At 41.6% G+C, this 24,874-nt stretch overlaps 1 protein-coding gene across 4 annotated transcripts in view; it reads right to left on the bottom strand.

Annotated features, from left to right (window-relative positions):
- The window catches only part of LOC126281384 (carboxypeptidase Q-like), an 83,656-nt gene that overhangs the window by 24,833 nt on the left and 33,949 nt on the right, over positions 1-24,874 (bottom strand). For 2 of the 4 annotated variants that reach the window (XM_049980330.1, XM_049980320.1), the window contains exons 5-6: positions 21,395-21,577; positions 1,979-2,281 (exon numbers count right to left, since the gene is read on the bottom strand). In XM_049980330.1, coding sequence (XP_049836287.1) covers positions 2,029-2,281; positions 21,395-21,577 — 436 coding nt within the window. In that variant the 3' untranslated portion in view covers positions 1,979-2,028. The remainder of the gene's footprint in view (positions 1-1,978; positions 2,282-21,394; positions 21,578-24,874) is intronic. The other 2 variants (XM_049980337.1, XM_049980312.1) reach the window with 1 other exon arrangement.

The raw sequence follows: 24,874 nt of genomic DNA on the forward strand, positions 1-24,874 counted from the left end.
CTGTGTCAGTGCGAGTGGAGCAGTGCAAAGGGGATGATGATATTCACAGTGGAGCAGCAGGTGTTTGTTGGAGAAAGTTATGTGAAATTACGTGAAACCAAAGTCATGGAAATGGTGTGGTCAGTTGTTTGCTGAGAAGTTCAATGGTTTCAAAGTGCCAGAAAAGAGTGTCACGCAACAGTGAGTCTGAAAAAGATGTCAGACAGGATCTGTTCTGAAAAAGTCAAAAAACATTCCGAAATGTGCTCACGCTGGTGTCAAGAGATGAATGGTGGCCACTTTCAACATCTGCTACAGGTCTTAATCAGGTTAGTACTGTACTTCCTTTCCTCTGTGATTCTTTGTACCCTAGAACTCTGTTCTCCAGGCCACTTATTATTTGCTCCACCCTGTTAAACATGTTTTCTAATTCATTCACATTTTAGTTTTCACTATGTACAAACAATAGAGTAAAAATTAATAAACAACAGAAAGGAAGAGAAATGAAGTTGCAATGCACATCCCCTAAAGAAAATTTACGTCTACAACTGCTGTAATCATCTGTTTAGCCAAGAAACAAACACAGAAATTCCAGAACTAAACACATGTTCCCCCAAGAAACAATATTACTTGGTGCAGACAGACAATCCAACACAATGAACATACACCCACAGAAGTAATACTCTCCAAATGAAATGTAGATCATGTTTTTCCATTCACAAGCAACCAAAAATTCTATTCACTACACATTGTACATTATCCTTAAGATTAAAAGAAATAACATTTCCCATTTTGAATTATGGAAGGATGTTCACCACTGTAAAGGAATAGCCAAAGAGAAATTTTTCAGTGGATGAGAAAGAAAAAAATAAGAACATTACATCAATTTTACTGACAAGTGTGTGTGTGTGTGTGTGTGTGTGTGTGTGTGTGTGTGTGTGTGTGTTTTCCATACCACCTCCTCCTAAGCCACTGAATCAATTTCAACCAAATTTGGTATGCATACGATTTATTATCTGATATGAACCACTGTTGGGATAAAAACCACCTTGCTCCAATGGGAGGATGGGTTTGGGAGGGGGGGAGGGTCAGAGTGTAAAGGTTTATAGCCTCTGACATCAAGGCTGCCAGAGGCTACACGTGTGGATGGCCACAACTGAGTGGAGGGAGGAAGCGACAGCCAGAAAGAGGGGGGAGGAGATGGACAGAGAAAGAGGGGAAAAGGAGATGGACAGAGAGGGGGGAGGGGGGAGGGAGGAGGGAGGAGGTGGACAGACAGAGAGGGGGCAGAAGGAGGTGGACATGCAAAGAGCAGGAAGGAAGATGGACAAGTGGAGAGGAGGGAGGAAGGGACGGACAAGCGAAGAAAAGGGATGACATGGAGATGGACAGAGAGGAGGGGGACAAGGAAATGGATAGAGAGAAGGGGAAGAGGAGATGAACAGAGGGGGAGAGGAGAAGGTGATGGGCATCCAAGTGGTTATGTGCAGGTGTATAGCTCTTACTAATGAGTCCGAGGCATTTAACATCAAGGGCAAAAACATTGTTCTTATCTAACTGACAATGTAAATCATTTTCAAAGACACACTTGAAAAGGGATTCAAGGTTCCTCTGGTGTTCCACAGGCATCTGTCCTGTGGTGATGATTTTGTCTAAACAGTTAACACAATGGGCAATACCCTAAACCAACTGTCCCAAGTATATTTTTAGAAGATGGCAACGCCAAATGGTAAATGATTATAGTGGTCAAGCCAAACACGATATTTAAGATAATCACTTGTTTTGATTTGCTGGTTAGTAGAAGTTTTAGATAAACATCTTTTAAATCTATTTTTGAAAAATATTGGTCCCCACCACACACACACACACACACACACACACACACACACACACACACACACTTTCCAAATAACAAGACCAACAACAGTGACAAGCACAAATATTCAATAATTTATATACACATTTGAACATAAAACAAAATAAAACAACTTGCACCAACATTTGTTACGGAGTTTGCTACACTTGTCCTGTGTGTGACGGGACACAGGATTATTGTCGGGGAATGTCTGTGCTCAAATCTGCAATTACATAGGCAGCTGCTGCCCAAACTGCAGTGCACAAGTCAAGAACATGCGGATCTTCCACAGTCATCATATCTGCTGCTGAGTGATGGAACCAGAAATAATGGCCATTTGCATTAATTAAACTTGACCCAGGCACACCTGCATTTGTCCACAGGGCTATATCTGATCCAACATATGGCTGAGTACTAAACTGGGTGGCATTGACTGGCTTCAGAAGCCTGAAATTATGGGAAAAAACACTTAATAACTGGAATTCAACAAAACATTATTAACTTTCAGTATGATGCAAAAGTGTCACACAGGCAGTCGAAGAAGTAATAGAAGGGTCAACTAAACAAAACACACACATCATGCAACAATAGTGCCTTGAAACCAGATACTATCCAAATATAGTTAGTTTGCAAACTAGGGGAATTTGTGATATTATCTGAACATTTGCTTACTGATTTTAACTATAAACATTTAAAACTTCATCACAGAACAAAATATGGAGATCACACTCAAATATCACAAGACAACACGTTTAAAGAACATGAACGGTGAGTTTCATAATGTATTGTTACAAGGCCTTGCTCAATGAAGCACTTGTTCACAAAAATAAAATGATTTGGAAACTTGGTTAAGTGGAAGGATAAATCTCTCAAAACAATATCCAAATCAAAAAGAATAGAACAAATCCAAAACAAATTAGCTCCAGCGACTTTCCAAATTTCTTATTTCTCCACCTCTCTTTTATAGTTTTTCCTGAAGAGTGATATATTGGCCACAATAACAGAAAATTTCATCAAAATGTTTTGTTGTGTCTACCATGAAGGCTTTTTGTGAGACTGATGGATTAGCCAAAGCACAGATTTATGTGACCAATTATGTTTTCAGGGTTGTCACAAGTTTCCCCAAGTGACAATCCCTGATATTTCCCTGATTTCCAGACAAATTTTAGCATTTTTCCCTGACAAATTTTGAGTGCTCAAGGATAAGTAAACACAAAAGTTGACAAAATGTAAATACTTCTGTATTTCTAAACATGTGACCAAAAATCTTAAGTACTAGCATCAACATCTTTTGTAATGAACTGCTTTTAGATGGAGAAAGCAAGCCAAGTGGTATATTTGTTTCATTAAGGCCACTGATGTTATTTTATTTAAATAAAACAAAACACATTTGATGACAAAAATATGCATTTCATTGGAGTTGCAAGGCAGATTTAAAATACCTTCACTGATTTCAGAAATAACATCAGAAAAAGAAGTGTAGAAGGCAGGGAAGAGTTATGTAAATCAACACTGTAGGTGACTGCCAATGAAATGTTGGTTCTACTATGTTGGTTACTGTTGGTTATAACCCACTGTGTTACATCCATTATTTTACAGGTATTGTGTGGTTTTTCTTTCAAAAAGTACATGAGTAGATAGTGTACAAACTTCCAGCAACTGCCACAATTTTCTTCTTCTTATTGTTCATACTTTCTAATACGTAAACTACTTTCAAAGTGCCAAAATTTACTAGAATAAATAAAATGTCTATAAAATGTTGCATTGTATAGTATGCTTGTGGTGAGACAGTTGCAATTTCTGAAATCCATCGTCGATTACCTCTGGTCTGCGGAGGAGTACTGCGGTCCTGGGTTCATAGAGGAACCACAAAAATCAGCCACATTACGATACACACAAACAGACCTGGCCTGTGGTCAGATTGGTGAGACTAGATCCGAAGGGCAGGGCCTGGAAATTATTGGGAAACAATGGGCTTCAGATTGACAGGCCCAATCTGTTAGAGATACCCACAGAAATAGCCTGTGGTTCTGGCCTGTCATGGAAGTCCAATCATGAGGCCAGTTATTCAAATGTCACATGAAATGAGACCGTGGTGATCAATCCATGCAGTAGATAACTTGCATGAATACTCTGAGAATCAATACTAATGAGGATAGGTAGCAATTTGCTGTAAAGATGATTGCTGAGCTGCATACAGGCACACAGAAAAGAGAATCAACCTCTCACAACTAAATTTTTGGCCATAGCCTTTGTCAAAAAACGAGAGCACACACATTCACATAATCACTCAGACACAACTCATGCGCACAAGACCGCCATCTCTGGCTGTCAGCAGCTGCTTGGCTAGCAGCAAGAAGTGGTGTTGGTGGCACTGAGTGAAATCTGAGGAGAGTGGTAAACAGGGGAGAAGCAATAAGGAGGAGAGAGTAGGGAAGCAGCACACATACTCAGCTGCACCCAGCCAGCGATGATGTATGACATCTCAGTACACAAGCCATTTTATCTACTGAGACAAAAACGAGATTTTTCCAGTGGTTTTTTTTCCCCTTCAAATTTCCCTGTCTCCCTGACACATTTAAAGTTCACTGATATTCCCTGATTTCCAGAACTTGTGGCAACCCCGGTTTTTATACACCAAACTGTAATATTCATTACAAGTGCTGCATTAGTTCCATCTGCAACAGCTGATCAGCCAAATATATATATATATATATATATATATATATATATATATATATATATATATATATATATATATATATATAAAGAAACTTCCACATGGGAAAAATATATTAAAAACAAAGATTCCAAGACTTACCAAGCGGGAAAGCGCCGGCAGACAGGCACATGAACAAAACACACAAACACACACACAGAATTACTAGCTTTCGCAACCGATGGTTGCTTCTTCAGGAAGGAGAGGGAAAGACGAAAGGATGTGGGTTTTAAGGGAGAGGGTAAGGAGTCATTCCAATCCCGGAAGCGGAAAGACTTCCCTTAGGGGAAAAAACGACAGGTGTACACTCGCACACACACACATATCCATCCGCACTTACACAGACACAAGCAGACATATTTAAAGGCAAAGAGTAAGGGCAGAGATGTCAGTCGAGGCGGAAGTACAGAGGCAAAGAAGTTGTTGAAAGACAGGTGAGGTATGAGCGGCGGCAACTTGAAATTAGCGGAGGTTGAGGCCTGGCGGATATCGAGAGGAGAAGATATACTGAAGGGCGAGTTCCCATCTCCGGAGTTCGGATAGGTTGGTGTTGGTGGGAAGTATCCAGATAACTCAGACGGTGTAACACTGTGCCAAGATGTGCTGGCCATGCATCAAGGCATGTTTAGCCACAGGGTGATCCTCATTACCAACAAACACTGTCTGCCTGTGTCCATTCATGCGAATGGACAGTTTGTTGCTGGTCATTCCCACATAGAAAGCGTCACAGTGCAGGCAGGTCAGTTGGTAAATCACGTGGGTGCTTTCACACGTGGCTCTCCCTTTGATCGTGTACACCTTCCGGGTTACAGGACTGGAGTAGGTGATGGTGGGAGGGTGCATAGGACAGTTTTTACACCGGGGGCGGTTGCAAGGGTAGGAGCCAGAGGGTAGGGAAGGTGGTTTGGGGATTTCATAGGGATGAACCAAGAGGTTACGAAGGTTAGGTGGACGGCGGAAAGACACTCTTGGTGGAGTGGGGAGGATTTCATGAAGGATGGATCTCATTTCGGGGCAGGATTTTAGGAAGTCGTATCCCTGCTGGAGAGCCACATTCAAGGTCTGATCCAGTCCCGGGAAGTATTCTGTCACAAGTGGGGCACTTTTGGGGTTCTTCTGTGAGAGGTTCTGGGTTTGAGGGGATGAGGAAGTGGCTCTGGTTATCTGCTTCTGTACCAGGCTGGGAGGGTAGTTGCGGGATGCGAAAGCTGTTTTCAGGTTGTTGGTGTAATGGTCGAGGGATTCAGGACTGGAGCAGATTCGTTTGCCACGAAGGCCTAGGCTGTAGGGAAGGGACCGTTTGATATGGAATGGGTGGCAGCTGTCATAATGGAGGTACTGTTGCTTGTTGGTGGGTTTGATGTGGACGGATGTGTGCAGCTGGCCATTGGACAGATGGAGGTCAACGTCTAGGAAAGTGGCATGGGATTTGGAATAGGACCAGGTGAATCTGATGGAACCAAAGGAGTTGAGGTTGGAGAGGAAATTCTGGAGTTGTTCTTCACTGTGAGTCCAGATCATGAAGATGTCATCAATAAATCTGTACCGAACTTTGGGTTGGCAGGCTTGGGTAACCAAGAAGGCTTCCTCTAAGCGGCCCATAAATAGGTTGGCATACGAGGGGGCCATCCTGGTACCCCATGGCTGTTCCCTTTAATTGTTGGTATGTCTGGCCTTCAAAAGTGAAGAAGTTGTGGGTCAGGATGAAGCTGGCTAAGGTGACGAGGAAAGAGGTTTTAGGTAGGGTGGCAGGTGATCGGCGTGAAAGGAAGTGTTCCATTGCAGCGAGGCCCTGGACGTGCGGGATATTCGTGTATAGGGAAGTGGCATCAATGGTTACAAGGATGGTTTCCGGGGGTAACAGACTGGGTACGGATTCCAGGCGTTCGAGAAAGTGGTTGGTGTCTTTGATGAAGGATGGGAGACTGCATGTAATGGGTTGAAGGTGTTGATCTACGTAGGCAGAGATATGTTCTGTGGGGGCTTGGTAACCAGCTACAATGGGGCGGCCAGGATGTTTGGGTTTGTGAATTTTAGGAAGTAGGTAGAAGGTAGGAGTGCGAGGTGTCGGTGGGGTGAGGAGTTTGATGGAGTCAGGTGAAAGGTTTTGTAGGGGGTCTAAGGTTCTGAGGATTCCTTGAAGCTCCGCCTGGACATCAGGAATGGGATTACCTTGGCAAACTTTGTATGTAGAGTTGTCTGAAAGCTGACGCAGTCCCTCAGCCACATACTCCCGACGATCAAGTACCACGGTCATGGAACCCTTGTCAGCCGGAAGAATGATGATGGATCGGTCAGCTTTCAGATCACGGATAGCCTGGGCTTCGGCTGTGGTGATGTTGGGAGTGGGATTAAGGTTTTTCAAGAAAGATTGAGAGGCAAGGCTGGAAGTGAGAAATTCCTGGAAGGTTTGGAGAGGGTGATTTTGAGGAAGAGGAGGTGGGTCTCGCTGTGATGGAGGACGGAACTGTTGCAGGCAGGGTTCAATTTGGATAGTGTCTTGGGGAGTTGGATCATTAGGAGTGGGATCAGGATTGTTTTTCTTCGTGGCAAAGTGATATTTCCAGCAGAGACTACGAGTGTAGGACAGTAAATCTTTGACAAGGGCAGTTTGGTTGAACCTGGGAGTGGGGCTGAAGGTGAGGCCTTTGGATAGGACAGAGGTTTCGGATTGGGAGAGGGGTTTGGAGGAAAGGTTAACTACTGAATTGGGGTGTTGTGGTTCCAGATTGTATTGACTAGAATTTTGAGGTGTTGGGGGGAGTGGAGCTGGAAGTGGGAGATTGAGTAGATGGGAGAGACTGGGTCTGTGTGCAATGAGAGGAGGTTGAGGTTTGTTGGAAAGGTTGTAGAGGGTGAGTGAGTTGCCTTTCCGGGGGTGGGAAACCAGGAGATTGGATAGTTTTTTGAGGTGGAGGCTGGCATGTTGTTCTAGTTTGCGGTTGGCCTGTAGGAGGATGCTATGTACAGCCGGTGTGGATGTGGGAGAGGAAAGATTGAGGACTTTGATTTGGGATAGGAGTTGACGGGTGTGTTCATTGGCCGCGTCGATGTATAGGTGAAGGATTAGGCGGGTGAGGGCTATGGATTGTGCTGTTTGGAACTGGTATAAGGACTGATGGAAAGAAGGATTGCAGCCAGAGATGGGAACTTTAAGTGTGAGGCCTTTGGGAGTAATGCCAAATGTCAGACAAGCCTGAGTAAATAAAATATGGGAGCGTAATCTGGCTAGGCTGAAGGCATGTTTGCGGAGGGAATGTAAATAAAATTTAATGGGGTCGTTGTAGGGATGTTGTGAGGTTGACATGGTATTAATAGGTGGAAAGGGTAATATGAGGTTAAAGTGAAAGTAAATAGAGATTTATATAGGGAGAGATAAAGGTGTGAAAAAAGTCGAAAAAGTGTTACCCTGTGGCTAAACATGCCTTGATGCACGGCCAGCACATCTTGGCACAGTGTTACACCGTCTGAGTTATCTGGATACTTCCCACCAACACCAACCTATCCGAACTCCGGAGATGGGAACTCGCCCTTCAGTATATCCTCTCCTCTCGATATCCGCCAGACCTCAACCTCCGCTAATTTCAAGTTGCCGCCGCTCATACCTCACCTGTCTTTCAACAACTTCTTTGCCTCTGTACTTCCGCCTCGACTGACATCTCTGCCCTTACTCTTTGCCTTTAAATATGTCTGCTTGTGTCTGTGTATGTGCGGATGGATATGTGTGTGTGTGTGCGCGAGTGTACACCTGTCCTTTTTTTCCCCCTAATGGAAGTCTTTCCGCTCCCGGGATTGGAATGACTCCTTACCCTCTCCCTTAAAACCCACATCCTTTCGTCTTTCCCTCTCCTTCCTGAAGAAGCAACCATCGGTTGCGAAAGCTAGTAATTCTGTGTGTGTGTTTGTGTGTTTTGTTCATGTGCCTGTCTGCCGGCACTTTCCCGCTTGGTAAGTCTTGGAATCTTTGTTTTTAATATATTTTTCCCATGTGGAAGTTTCTTTCTATATATATATATATATATATATATATATATATATATATATATATATATATATATATATATTCCTTCCAACAAACTCACAGCAGTGTATCACCACATGATTACTAGTGTATAAGCAGTTTTTCTGCCTATACGCCAGTAAAGTCATATGCCAACATGTACTGCTTGAGTTTGTTGGATGGTAACTCAAGTCAAATGTACTAAAGATGGCTATCTGTAGCTGAAATCTGGATAAGCGGTAATAATAAAAAAAAAAAAAACAGTATGATTCTGACTGATTCCTCTGTTCCTGTCCTTCCCTAGTTAACCTACTACTGCAAAGAGATGGTGGAGATATTATATTGAATGAGGAACTGCCAACAGAGTTCCTCGCTCAGGCAGGAAGAGACTGAACACACTCCCTGAGTACACAGATCTTGTTTCGATGGGAGACCAAATTCCTTAGTATCAGTGACACACTTCACTGAAGGCTGGGGGAAGTTGTACACCTCACATAAAGATTTGCTGCGAAATGGGAACTCAGTGAGGAAAATGTTTTATACTGGGTGGTATTCACAGAGCTCCATCTGAATAGGAGGTGGGAAAACATAAGTTTCACAGGTGAGATGTTTTCCATATGCAATGACAACCCAACAAAGGTTTACTGACTGTGTGGGACAAGAATATCTAGCAAAGAAGTGGGAAGCTGTAGGTTTCCTCCAACAGGCTGCATTCCTGCGAGAGGAGCAGGGGTACTTCATAGAATTGAGGGAAATTTGACAACATGCAATACACTCATATAGTGAAAAATGTGATGCTGTCTTCAGCGTTAATGCTATACAGTGAAAGAGAATTCACATTACAGGAAGGTCATTCTTCTGTTCTTAGGTCCACATTTGTTTGGCAGCAACTGTCCATCATGGACTGGTCGCCCCAAGCTGCTGATAAAATGGGAAACATTTGGACTCAGGTAGAAGAGTCACTGTCAGATATCTGGCCACGATACCAACCAGCTACAGCTGATGCACTTTGGGACTGCATTCTTGAAGGCTGCGACAAAGTTGCCTCTTTTGGCAATTATATCTGATGCCTCATAGACTCCATGCCAAGATGCATGACTGAAGTTAGAAGGGGGGATTCTGGACAAGATACAAGAGCTTTATTTTCTCAAATTAAAGTCTGTCAGTCAGAACCAGTGGAAGTTGACTTAGCTACAGAAATGTATCGAATCAGATAAAACTGTATCAATTAGTTCTTTAAATTACATTTTTAATTGAAATAAGTTCCTTTTAAACACATTTTTTTTAAATATGACATTTCTCTTTTATTTGCTCCCTGCCTACATTCTTGAAAAAAGTAATAAATTAAGAGGGATTTTTCTACAGCTATCTTTTGTTATTTTTCCTCTATTTCTACTCCTTGCATCCTCTCAAAAACATGTAAAAGATTTCTTCTAATATATATTCACCTCCCAAGTCTCTTTCTATTTCTCTCTTTCTCTTGCACTCTCATCTCACTTGTATGTCACTCCATCCCCACAAAATTAATAAACAAATCTAGCTGTTATCATTGAATCAAACAATGGAAAATCCAGGATGGAATGTAACAATATGAGAGAAGGAAAGTTGCTACTCACCATATAGCGGAGATGCTGAGTCGCGATATGCACAATAAAGAGATTCACACAATCACAGCTTTCGGCCATTAAGGCCTTTGTCAGCAGTAGACACACATACACACACGCAGACACACACTCATGCAAGTGCAACTTGCACACACGTCTGCAATCTCAGAGAGCTGTCCACTGCTGACAAAGGCCTTAATGGCCGAAAGCTATGATTGTGTGACTCTTTTCATTGTGCCTATCGCACGCAACTCAGCATCTCCGCTATATGATGAGTGCCAACTTTCCTTCTCTCATATTGTTATCATTGAAATTACACTTTGACTTGTATAATCCCCTCTGCATCATTCCCCTTTTACTTTTCCCCTCCTTCATTTCTCCCAATACTTATGTAACAGTTCCTTTTTTAATCCCCAGTTTTATTACCCATTCTTCGTTCTGAGAACATCCTTCACTTATCCCTTTTTCTCTTGCTTATGATAAAAGGAACTAAGGAAGGGTGACATACTTTTCTACAAGATTACTTTTCTCACTTTTCAATACTTTATTTCCCACATCTACCCCCCCCCCCCCCCCAACCTCCTTCCCTTCTCTCTCTCTCTCTCTCTCACACACACACACACACACACACACACACACACACACACACACACACACAGCACGTAGTCTTCATTCATTCAATCCTTTTTATTTCATTTCATTTTATTTTTTTAAATACTGACAATATTATGTGAATGGCAATATCCTGACTTAGAACACTGGGTTCACCCATGATGGATGAATGTAATAATTTTTAGTTGCACCTAAAGCAGAGGCTGCTGATCAATTAAAACCAAGCTTTACCTGGTGTCTGCAGTGTCTTCACTCATTAACAGCATGTCAGTTTCTCCAGACAGCTACTTGAGATTGTGGAGATTAGACAAGCAAAATTTTGGGTATGGAAGGGCTGAAAGAATTACATGTTATTTTCCTGTGCCTGGGCATGGATGTTCATCAGCAGTTTTCGACTTCAGAAGTTATGTTGTGAGTAAGTGCAGAAATACGAGACATTACTGTAGTAGCTGCCACCTGTGATAGCTGCCAAACAAACAGTGCCACCTATCAAAAAGCATAAATCTTAAAAATATTGCAGGGGCTGCTAGGAACTTGTGGAATTGACAAATCAGTTTTGTCCCTCATTGCGGACAGAAGTGAGGTTCTAGCAGCCAAATGGATGCAGATTTTTTTCAGTAGTATATCATTTTATAAAAAAATGACATTTGGGATTCTTAGCGACTGACCAAAGTCATTTCGGGTATTGAAAGACAACAAGAATAAGATCTGTTTCTATGTGAGCGTGTTGAGTTTCATCATCAGTATTCAACCCCTGAAGGCAAGTGTAGTTATTTAGTGCACAAGCACTGGACTTGACAATGGGAGCTACTGGTGTTGATTTGTAATCAGAAGTTTTGTTTTTCAAGGCTACCGCAGAGGTGGAATACTACATTCAAGACACGTACCGGATACAATCAATCTGTCTCCTCATACAATTGCTTATTGGCTCTCGCTTAACTGAGTAAATATTGGCTGCATAAATTTAACATAAGAGAATGACAAGTAGATAGAGAGACTAGCAGTACCCTAGTTGGAATTGCCGTGGAAGAACTTGAGAGAGCCATTAAGAAGTTGAAAAATGTTAAAGCAAAAATTTTAAATGATATGAGAATGGAACAGATTAAACATTCAAGCCCCACAGGAAGTTCATTTCACCTATTAGCTGATTTACCCTTAAGTGACAAACAAACATGTAACAGACATTTCCTACCTTTGCATCTTCTAGTCCTATGACAAACATCAATGCTCACCCAGTGAGCCACAAGTCTATGTAAGGCAATTACGCTGTTACAAGAAAAATTTATCAGCTACCTGGAATAACTCCCAACACTTGCGTTTCCCAACTTCACCCTCACCCATCAAACAGAGGTAAAAGAAATTACCACCTTCATATTACTATCAACTCTGTAATAACATGCACACATTAATTTTCCAAATTACTACCACAGAACTGGAAACATACATTATACAGGTGTCCATTTCACTGTCTCTACTTAACTCCCAGCTAAAACAGTACAATGTCATAAAAAATGTGAGCAACGAAAAATTCTGAATACCAATGTTCAAAGCACGAAAGATCCAAGAGTCACACGAAATCAAGCATATCAGATCTCATTCTCCTTTTGACCACTAGTTATTTTCATGAAGTGCTGCTTTCAGTTAACAACAAAAGCTGCTTCTACATACAATTTTCCACATCTCTATCTTGAACTACAAAATTGGCGACCACCCAGTCACTGCTGGACAGCTGTCTGCACTCAGCTTCAGAAGTTGGAAACTGCTGATAAACATCCATGTCCAGGCACAAGGAAATTATTTTTAGTTCCTTTGTCCTTCTGTACTTGAAATGCAACTTGTCCATTCAAATCCATGATATGGACAATTTTGTCTTGCATATGTGCTCGTCTACGTGTGTCCCTGAATAATCATTTTAGACCTAGGTGTTAAGACACTTGCTTGAATTTGAACAAATAACTGATAGTCATAATGTAAAGTTGCTAAATGCCAGAAGTCAGTGTCAATAGCAGACATGTATCCAGGACCAAAGTCTTTAAAATGCATATACCAAATAAAAAGAAGAAGTCTGGCTGACCTCCTTTAGCAGATGGAACACATGGAACAAATGTGGTATGACAATGGTAGCAGATTTGATTTTGGTCCAAGGCATGATGATTTTCAGGCAGTGGTTGTGTTGTCTTTTTCACATACTCAGTGAGTAATAATGGCTACAGTAAATACAGTGAATGACTGTTTGGCCTAATAGTCGAATGCAAGTCTTGAGAATATGAACCACTGTAACACATGTGTGTCTAACGTTGAATCCCTTAAACAAAAGGAAACAGAAATCATATGTACTGGAAATATCTGCTGCAGACATATATGTAACGAATGTCATGCTATTGTCGTTGGTCCTAAGGCGGGTCCACACTGAGCGCCCCACACCGTGCCGTGCTGCGCCGCGCTGCTGCATCCTGCGCACAGCTGTAGCAGAGAGGAGTGCACCTTCCGCACCCCGCCACGCCGCTCTGAGGTGCCAACTGTGTTCCAGTTGGAGCGCGCACATGGTCTGAAGATGGAGCGAGCGAAGCCCCGTCTGAACTGAGCACGCGCAAACTCGCCATTTCCTTTGATGGACCGACAACAGCCGGAAAACTGCGCGGCGCGGCACAACGCGGCGCAGCACGGTTCGCCGTCCACACTGAGCACGCAGAGCCGTTTTGCACAGCGCGGCGTGCTCTGTGTGGACCCACCTCTAAATATCTTGCATTTATTGGGTCCAGAGCTCAAGTCTAGCAATATTCCCACTTAATTGCTGGCTAGTGGATAAAAGATACCAAAACTCATAAATGTGCCAGATAGGTGGCTTGCGTGGACAGCATGTCACCTTATCAGCACAGCTAGGCTCACATTGGAGGACAGTCCATGTGGTTGACACCTTCGACATCATCAGCTCAACAAGAAATATAAATCAATGTCAGATCAACATGATATGTCTGACATAAATCATAAACCCATTTGAGAACACCTCAGTTACAATCTGTCAGCACCACAAGCATATTACAGTTAACCATACATCAACGGTTCGAAATTAATCCACGGCATGAGCAATGTCATTCAGTGATGTGCTAGTTTTCTTCGCCTATGTTTATCTGTTATGTTTGTTACCAGCAATTAGTGTCACACTACTTTTAAAAGGTCTGTCAAGACTTCTTCCACAGCTCTGTGTCCCATACTACTGTTGTCATAAAGGCTGACCACATGATTGCATCTCACCTCATCTTCTCCTTCATCTTCCCCTTCTGGTTTTTTCTTCCATGAGCAGTGAATATGTTGTCAATTCATTTGTAAATAGCCCCAGACACATCCACGCGATATTTACTGTGATGCAGAATTCCCATCAAGATATAAATCGTGCAGGCTCAAAGCCTGAATAATATCTACAGCTACATCTACATCCATACTCCGCAAGCCACCTGACGGTGTGTGGCGGAGGGTACCCTGAGTACCTCTATCAGTTCTCCCTTCTATTCCAGTCTCGTATTGTTCGTGGAAAGAAGGATTGTCGGTATGATTCTGTGTGGGCTCTAATCTCTCTGATTTTATCCTCATGGTCTCTTCGTGAGATATACATAGGAGGGAGCAATATACTGCTTGACTCTTCAGTGAAGGTATGTTCTCAAAACTTTAACAAAAGCCCGTACCGAGCTACTGAGCGTCTCTCCTGCAGAGTCTTCCACTGGAGTTTATCTACCATCTCCGTAACGCTTTCGCGATTACTAAATGATCCTGTAACGAAGCGCGCTGCTCTCCGTTGGATCTTCTCTAGCTCTTCTATCAACCCTACGGATCCCACACTGCTGAGCAGTATTCAAGCAGTGGGCGAACAAGTGTACTGTAACCTATTTCCTTTGTTTTCGGATTGCATTTCCTTAGGATTCTTCCAATGAATCTCAGTCTGGCATCTGCTTTACCGACGATCAACTTTATATGATCATTCCATTTTAAATCACTCCTAATGCCTGCTCCCAGATAATTTATGGAATTAACTGCTTCCAGTTGCTGACCTGCTATATTGTAGCTAAATGATAAAGGATCTTTCTTTCTATGTATTCGCAGTACATTATACTTGTCTACATTGAGATTCAATTGACATTCCCTGCACCATGCGTCAATTCGCTGCAGATCCTCCTGCATTTCAGTACAATTTTCTATTGTTACAACCTCTCGATACACCACAGCATCATCTACAAAAAGCCTCAGTGAACTTCCAATGTCATTCACCAGGTCATTTATGTATATTGTGAATAGCAACGGTCCCATGACACTCCCCTGCGGCACACCTGAAATCACTCTTACTTCGGAAGGCTTCTCTCCATATTATGAACCCCATGAAGAAATTGTAAACTTTTTTGCCACAGATGTTTTTGTCAGACTCCATTTCACAGCATCAACATTTGCACTGGATCCTACACAAGCATTTTAATAACGGAACTGTAAAGTCAGTCATTTTGCAGTCTTTTTCTTTTTAGTTAACTCATACAAAAGATTAAAAAAAAGGAAACATACAACATTGAACTCTGTATCTTCAGATTATCAATCCACTCTTCTACATAAATAGACGGAATAATAATCTCCTTCAACACACGAGACCATATGCTCATGAAAGGTAATTTTGCGGCTTTAATCTTCATCTCAAAATGTGCAAAGTTATCATTTCAAGTTGCATAAGACTTAAGATATGTGATCTTAAGAGGGAGGGGGGGGGGGGGGGGGGGTTGGTAAAGTGTGTGTGTGTGTGTGTGTGTGTGTGTGTGTGTGTGTGTGTGCGTGTGTGTGTGTGTGTCTACAGTGGCCCAGGTTTTTATTTCCCCCTGTTGAATGTACATAGGAAGTACAGATTTTTTAGGTTTTTAGGGCCGGTGTCTTCTTCGCAGCAGGAATTTAAAACACAATTATACACATAAATATCTTATACGGGTACACTGTGACATTTCCCACCTCATCAGTGCATTAACTTCTCGTCAAATCAGATAGCAAAAAATCAGTATCAATAAGATTAGTATCTGACATTCCACTGACTATGATGTCCTGGGAAGAGGAACATGATTTGGGTTGGAGAAGGATGGCAAGGGAAGTCAGCAATATGGCTATTTCTTTTTTTAACCATCCTGTAATTTGCATTAAACAATGAATGAGCACTACCACAAATCTAAATCTGGATGACCACCTTACTCATACCAAATGTGAGTCCAGTGTCTTAATCACTGAGCCTCCTCGTTCTCTCTCTCTCTCTCTCTCTCTCTCTCTCTCTCTCTCTCTCTCTCTCTCTCTCTCTCTCTCCCCTCCTCCTCCCCTTTTTCCCTTTTTAAAAAAGGAAAATTCTGAGGTCAACATATGGAAGTTTGGGTCTGACCGTGATGCACAGATAGCTAAATGGTAAGGCGACCGCTTCTGATATGCAGGAAACACGGGTTCAAGTCCCCATCTGGCACAAGTTTTTATTGTCGTCACTCCATTCTACAGCTGATTCCAGTCATTATTCACAATTGCGAATTCATCTGATGTGTTTAGTAATGGCTGTGGTTGCCGCACTGCACCGTCATCAGAATAACACTGGCACTGCAATATCGTAATTTTGGTGTCTGTTAATGTAGCAATATAATGCTCAGTTTATTGTTTTCCTGTATCAAATGAAAATCTCATTTGAATAAACTGTAAAATTACAAGGACTTTTAACATCTGGCCAGTACCTTCAAGAAACAAGAATCGAAGTATTGCTGAGAAGACACACGTGACAGTAAAACTATCCTAGCTTTCAGAACTGTTAAGTCCATCCTCAGGAAGGAAAGAGTCTGACTGACTTGGCGCTTGTTTCTAATGTTACGCAAACTATCCTTGTACGTTCCCCATAGGAGGAACTAACAATCCAAAAGCTATCATGGTTTCTTCTACTTTTATGTATGTCTAAATATGTCTAGCAGCCATGGAATTTTGCCCCTTCAAGGTAAGAAATGCCCACATATTATGTTTTCTTGTAATTATAAAGTTCATAGATTTTTATATTTGTGCTATGATCACCATCTGAAAAATTAGTAATATGACTGGTTTCCTCTGTAACAGAAAACTATGGATCCCAAACATCACAGACAGTACAACTCAAGGCATCACCAAACAGAACAAGAACCTCAAGCATTTGTTGCTGTCAATAATATTGGTATAATAAGCATTCTTTGCTGTAGTAAGTGAGGACTGGAAAGGGCAGGATGTATCAACAGTTAAAAATGGTCTATATTACTAAACATCTAACTCACTTCATGCTTCAAAGTGCACGGTCCCAGTTGAACATGTTCTATTTAACTTCTTCCAGGGTCAACAAATTTGGTTTTCAATATCACATATAATTGGCTGGGGTACCAGCTTCACTAAGGGAGTTGATATGAGATTGTGTGATAGTTGGAATAAAAGAATAAACTGTAAAGTATAAGAGGTAAAAAAATGATTGAAAACATATTCTAACTGTTTACAATACTTGCATATAAACAACATTTTCATTTTGTTATCCGTAGTATATACGTACAAATTTTTTGAATTTTTTTTTCAACACAAAGCTAAGTATAGTTGACTGAGAGAAACAGGAGTCTTTGAGGTTGACGCCACAATATTTTCAAGTCTGTCCTTGTGCTTCGTTAATTGTCAAAATGGTAGGCTAATTTGATTGGAAATTGCAGTCTTTTAAATTGTAATGGCAGCTGAGTAGAGATCAGTGGTTATCTGGGGATAAATAGTATGTGTCCTTTGCACTTTCCAGTTACAAGCTTGGCTTCGATGATGTTATTCGATGGCTGTTTGATGATCATCCTTGTTCCATTAGACAGTTTTGGTGAGTTGAGATTTCTGAGTAATATAATCAGAGACCTAATTTTAAGTAGAAGTCAGTGTAATGGCTTTCCCGGTACTTGCAAAGAGTTTAGAAATTCTGTAGAGAAGTTCACAGTTTCTTCAATTTTTAGCATTGTATCGATCAATTTGGGTATTCTCTCTTCATCAGGAATTTTCTTTTGAATATTGAAGTTGATATCATCAACAAAGCTACTTTTAGTTGCCAAATACAGATGGCTAGGATGAAAAGCAGCCAAACAACGAGGAGAATGTAATTTAGATTTCAAGAGCATAGATGTGAGCTCACAGGCCAGTGTCCACTGAAAAGAAACAGTCTTGTGGAGGGAATCGGCCAACGCAGTCACACCCAGAGTAAGTTTATGATAGTAAGTAATATTACCTAAAAATACTTAGATTTCTTCAACATTTGTAACGTGTGCCACAGCTGTGGCAGCAGTCACAAGGTGATGTAATTGCTTAAAACCATCCTGAGAAATCTCAAACCCCAGATACACAATGGATGGTCGAAAAAGTGTGCATTTCAACCCTGCAGTATTTAAGACCATGAACAACGTTTGTAAGTTATGCAAATGCTCTTCTGTGGATGCACCCATCATGATAATGTCATCAAGATAGTTGATGCACCCCAGTATGAACATGTCAACTATTCCAAAATATACTGTAAAGTCACATGGGCACTAGCCACATGGAATGGAGGCACTCATATTGGTAGAAGGTAAAGGATGTGTTAATCACAAAGAGCTGTTTAGAATCCTCATCCAGTGAAACATGTAAATGGGCTTCAAATAAATCAGTTTTGGCGAAAAAAGGTCCCTGGCGAGCTTATCAAGTAACTCATTCAGAGGGGGCAAAGGGAAGGTGTCAATGATAGATTGAGCATTAACTGAAACTTTAAAGTTTCACAGAAGCGAAGCTGACCAGTTGGTTTTTTAACAATCACAAAGATCTGGGGGTAGAGGCAGTGGGGCGGAGGGGGGCGGGGGCAGTTACACCACTTACTCGATGTATTAGGCTTTAAGAGCCCCGACAACATCAACCTATCCAGTTATGATTTCACTTAATCACACAATGCCACCGGAATAGGGCATGCACAGAAAAAGTGCAGCCACACAATAGGTTTCTGGATAATGTGGGCCGTAATATTAGTGCCACAATCAAACCCACCCAAGAAAAGAGATGAGAACTCAGAGCAAATAGAATCCAACTGCTCGTAAGGGACCTAGTTGGAAACTATGTGCACTGTTTCCGAAATGGATAAACAAAAGCATCCAGACCGAACAAATTTGCAGTACCAGCATCATCCACTACTAAAAAGTCAAGGAACGAACCACTGGTGGGAGCTGTAAATTGCCACTAAATTGGTATATGCTGCTTGTTGTAACTCACTAAACATCAAGTAACTGGAGACAATGCCAAAGATCCCGAATCCACCTAAGTTTTCGAGTTCAGTAAAGTCGCGTCTGCACTCATGTCCACTTGGGGCTGAGCACTTTGTCCATCACTAGCATCTCAATAAACAGTTTATTATGATATGTAAGCACTGGAGATACACAATTAACATCCACATCCATATCTGCAGCAGGGGGCTGGGAATGACACATGGATGCTTTACATCCTTTGGTTCTACAGTTGTTGCAAGTCGCTCAGTGCTTAGGGCACGTAGCCCAGCCAGATTGCTCAAACCAGTATGGTCAAGATGTGAGTGCAGAGCACTGCTGTTGCTGTGGTTGTCATGCCTACTGCTTTGAATGCTGCAGTCCAGTATGGCCTGGAAGCCATTTTTGTATGGCTGCCACATCATCCTCCCACTGAGAAATGACCAACGCCTGATGACCCAGAACAGGCACTACCATGCTGATGCACCAAGCCTCAATCTGATCACCAGCAGCTTGAGATGTCTCAAAAGACTGAACAATATTTAACGCTTCAGCCAAAGAGGGATTCTTGCACTATAGCAGGCACTGATGCACCTCCTTGTCAGGAGCCAACTGCGATTTCATCATGGACCACAGAAACAGTGTAGGAATCAAGATGAGCATCAGTAACAATCCGATATTTCCAACTGTAACCATGGAGTTCAGATGTCTGGACCCAGTAGGAATGGTGGACTGTTTATGACGTTAGAATCTACATAAGCTGCAATGACATGCATGCATTTATGGTGATAAGTGGACAACTTACATACTTCATTGAACAAAAGCAATGCAGGTTGCTGGAGTAGGGATGGCGAAACAACTGTTAGATGCAAGGCGAAATTTAAGAAAGGAAAAGCCATTTCTTTTAAGCTTCCCAGTCCTTGGCCAAATCAATGTAAGGGGGAAAAGGTGGCAGTACACAGACAGTGTGGAAACCTGTATATCAATGGGACCGACAAGTTCGTGTTAGCAACCGTTAGAGCCTTCTGCTGCTTGAGGAGAGATCAAAGCACTGCCTCTGTGAATAGAAGAACTGAAGGAACAACCAAAGAGACTGAGCACACATGAGTGAACACCACACTCATTGCCGATTGTGTCGTACTGTAAGGCACAAAAATGGCCACAATGAACATACGTTTTTTCTTCTTCCACATACAAACAAACCATAGTTGAGAACATAGACATAAACATAGAAACAATTCAGATAATGATACAAGCAGTTCCTGTCAATAAGTGAGAACACAATACGAGGGTGAGTGCCTGCTGCATTGTGTTTATAAAGAGGAGGGCTCCGGTAGACGGCTTTGCGGGAGGCACAAGTACTGTGGCCCAACACAGGCAGCCTCTGGTGGCATACCCGCACAAATGCCATTGGCAAAATATTCAAACTGTAGCACGCCAGTGGCCTGGTGCTGCGGTGCTTATCCAAGTATTACGTACAGGGTATTAGCATCCTTGCTTGCTGAAGTGCTAGTCCCACTGAAGAGTTTCATTTGATATTGCAAACCAGGAGGCAAGTACTGACAAAATTGAAACACTGAGAATGGGTCCCAAATCGTGCCTAGATAGCTGAAACAGTGAGAGCATTGTCCACAAAAGGTGAGGTTCCGGGCTCAAGTCATATTCTGCCACATGGCTTATCATGCAAAAAATTTCAAAATGTCACACACTCTGCTATAGAGTGATAGTTTCATTGCAGGTCTCTATCACATTTATGTGATTGTTAGCTGCTAAAAGCCTCAGCTACATGGTAATAGATTACCTTTACTCCTTCCATTAACTGTGAACAAATATTTACATGTTGTGGAACACTATTTTTATTTTATGTTTTGCAAAGATGGCAATATATATAAAGGTAACACAGCAGTAGTTCAAGGTCAGCCAGTTCTTTTTGCCATGTGCTGCAACACTACATCTGAAGAATCATACTTCAGCTGGGCAAAAGCAGTTTGAGAAAAGGAGCAGGGACAGCAACAGGAAAATAACAGCAGAAGTAATGCACACGGAGATCATTGAGATCTGACCCTCATCCTCAGAGCACATCCCCTGGTCTGAGTATATCCTCCCTCAAGACAAGGGCCACTATGGTGTATGAGCCAGGTTCAAATTGCAAACATCTCTGCTTCTGACTTCAAACTTCCTACTCCAAAGAAGCACTGGAATTTGACAACCTAACATTTGTTTCATGTTCTATCTTTTCCCCAAACAAGTTGGGTACCAGCTTATTCTTTCAACCATGTATAATGTTTGTTAGTAACACAAGACAGAAACTCAATTAAAACATGCATAACCTACATTCTATTCCAACGTACAGTAAGAGACACTTACTTAAGTACTTCTTGAAGAATGCATCCAGCTTTTTCAGAACCAGAAAACGAAAGTCCCATTGGTAGAAATGTGCCTTCATCTGATTCCATCACATAATCTAAGTTTCTAGTCTCATTTTTGTGGGCTTTAACATAAGCTTGTGCTCCTATCAGTCCCTCTTCTTCAGCAGTCCATAATATACACCTGGAGAAAATTCTTAACTAAAGCCATAGTAGTTATACACAGCACTACATTTTATGTAAGCCAAGTTTACTATGCAAGTCAATGAGCAAAAATAATAGCATCTATAATTTTTCCCATGTTAATTGGATTAACTTCACCGGCATGAAATGAATAGAGGTAATGTAGACAAAATCAACAAAGATGCTATAACAACAGCTACGTCCAGCTACTTTTGCACTTTGCTTATCTTGAACAAATATTATCAACCTTCTGATAAATTTTGCACATTTCCACTCAATAATTCATACAGAATAATTTTCTTGGGTAACTCATCACTTAGAAAAAAAGTACTGATTGCACAAAAGCAAGCAATAAGAATAATATGTGTTCATCCAAGAAAGTCAAGTACGTACCTCTTAAAGGAGCTAGGTATTTTAGCTGTGCTATTAAAATTCGCGCTTTCTAAGAAATTCATAATAAATAATCTGTCACAATTTGAGAAGGACATTGATGTACATACCTACAATGCCAGAGGGGAAAATTACCTTTATTACCCATTGTTAAAGCTGTCAGTGGCTCAAAGAGGAGTTCAATATGCAGAAATAAAAATTTTGATCATTTGCCCAATAATATAAAATGTCTGACAGGCAGCAAAGCAAGTTTTAAATCTAATTTAAAATCATTTCTCCTGGACATCTTCTATACCACTGACAAATTTCTACTTAAAAAATTAGCAGCCAGTAAAAAAGGCACAGGGAGAACTAATATTTAAGTTTAGTTGCATGAATAGGAATAAAATGGTAAGTGTTCATTAATGTTAACACTAATCATGTGTACATATCCTGTAAACTGACTCATTCCACATAATTCCAATGAAGGAGTCATTCGACAATCAGTGGCACATGTAACTAACTGACATGAAATGATAGCAAAGTAATCCTCAGAAATGTTGAACTCCAATGTAATGAATGCGTTGTGACTAATGAATATTTGTGCCAGACCAGGAAATAAACCTGGATGTCCTACTTTTTCACATGCAGTTTACAGAATATTATGCTCGAATGAATGAACAAATGAAGGAATGAACTGAGAACATGACAGTTCAGTTGTACGACCTATAACAAATGAAGTGACAAATGAGATATGCTGGGAAAACAAGTCACTTAGTCAAGAAAACAATACCATTCATCATTCTTAAACCTACAACAGAAATCAGGGTGTGGCCAAAAATGAGACATACTGCATCTAAAAGCAATTAAAGCAGAGTAAAATACAGATGAAAGAGGCAGCTGACAAAGGAGGTAGAGTCAAGAGTCCCACACACCTACTATGCAGCAAGAGATGCCTAACTGTAACTACCCCACCATTTCCACAGAGCAAATGAAGAATCATTTCAATTGTCTGTGAAACAGTAGAGGCAAATAATTCAGAAGTTCATGCTTGGTATTGAGGGCTAGGAGAAGGTGGCATTCCTACAGAACACGGGCTACTGTCAGTAAGGATCCATGATCACAACGTCACAGTGGCTCTTTACATAAAATAAAACTATGATTTACTGTGGTATGACTGATGCAGACGCAACATAGGATAGTAGATTCCTTCCATGAAGAACAGGAGGAGTGCCATGCACCAGTAGTCTTCTTGATAGTGTAGTGCTTATTAGAGGGGTCAGTACGCTACCACATGTTGTTCCATCTGCAAGTGAGCAGAGGCCTTATTTGAACCCTCAAATTCATGCTTGGGATCATCAAAGTGAATATGGGGGGAATAATTGCTTCTCTTGCCAAATGGTTAGCCAGTTCAGTTCATTTTCTGGGATACTCACATTACCTGGGACCTAGAGAGAGATAACTGAGCAGACAGTAGGACTAAGCTCAGAGAGAAGGTAATGAATAGCAGTTATCTCAGGCTGATAAGAGTCACAGTGATCATTGATCTGGAGACTCCTCATTGAGTCATCTTAAATTATAACTCTGTCAAAGAAGGCTTGTTTAATCAATTGTAGTGCAGCTCTGATGTAAGAACACTACACGTTCCCAACAACAAATTTTGTTCGTGTCTAGCAGGAGATGTAAACATATCCTGTACTATCCATGGTTTTAGAGTTGTCAGTGTAAACGACAGTAGCACCTATTCTTGGAGAACTGAAAGGAACAGATGCTGGAAAGTCGGGGGGGGGGGGGTGCAGGGTGGGGAGCTGGAGGGTGGAACATTAGGACCATGGAACATACCAGTCCTAATTAAAGGCTGGTAATCCCAACAGAGGGCACAAATCAGCAGCTTCATGCCCTTCATATTAAAAAGAATGTGAAAAGTTGCATGATGAGATTGAATGGTGACTGCCAAGAGAGCAAGAGCTGATACCGTCAGAGCTGAAGAGAGAAGTTTCCCACTTCAGCAAGAAGACTGTCTATGAGAATAGTCCAGAAGGGTCCAGTGACCAGTCAAACAGCATGATGATTGCCTGGGATCAGCAATTTGGAAGCTGAAGTTGTTGCCAAATCACAAACGTGGCAACCATAGGCCAGTCAGGATTAGACTAGAAATATGGAGAATAGTAACATGATCAGTACCACAAGGGGTGTCAGAAAGGAAGCAAAGAACACTACGCTTCCGCATGCAGTCAGTCTTTAGTTGACAAATACAGGCAGCAGAGCCAGCTTTTTATTAGAGAGGAGGCCCAAAAAATGGGACTGCACAACAACGTCCAAGCAATGCAAACTCAAGTAGAGTTCTGGGTCAGGATGGAGCGAGGTACAATGGCAGAAATGCATGATCCACATTTTTCCTGGAGAAAATTGAAACCATAGAAAAGGGCCCAAGTTGAGGCCCTTCGGATGATGCTTGGAGCCGGCATTCAATGGTCATCCTTAGCCCATTGATAGCGATATGGTCCTGTGGAGAGCTGAGCGAAGAACCAACCCTAACTGGGACAACCAGTGGGATAAAAACCATGAATAAAAAGCAGCAGAGAGCCACAAAAGCCCCAGTCATGGATAGTAAGTACAATGTGAGGGTGCCAAGCAGTGTCGAATGCCTTATGTAAGTCAAGAAAGACTGATAGGTATTGGCATTTAGGAAGTCTGTCAGTTTGCCATTTTCAACCTAACCATAGGGTTGATTGTGGATCATCCCTCCCAGAAACCACAATGATAGGGGGACAAAACACCCTGTGATTAAAAAACCCAGCATAACCCATGGGCAATGATCCTTTCAAGCAGTTTGCAGAGCATGTTGGTGAGGTTAATCGGTCAATCGCTGACAACAGATGATGTGTTTTTACATGGCTGGATTGGGACAATGATATTATCTCACTTT

Source organism: Schistocerca gregaria, chromosome 1 (assembly GCF_023897955.1).
Source record: "Schistocerca gregaria isolate iqSchGreg1 chromosome 1, iqSchGreg1.2, whole genome shotgun sequence".
Lineage (NCBI taxonomy): Eukaryota > Metazoa > Arthropoda > Insecta > Orthoptera > Acrididae > Schistocerca > Schistocerca gregaria.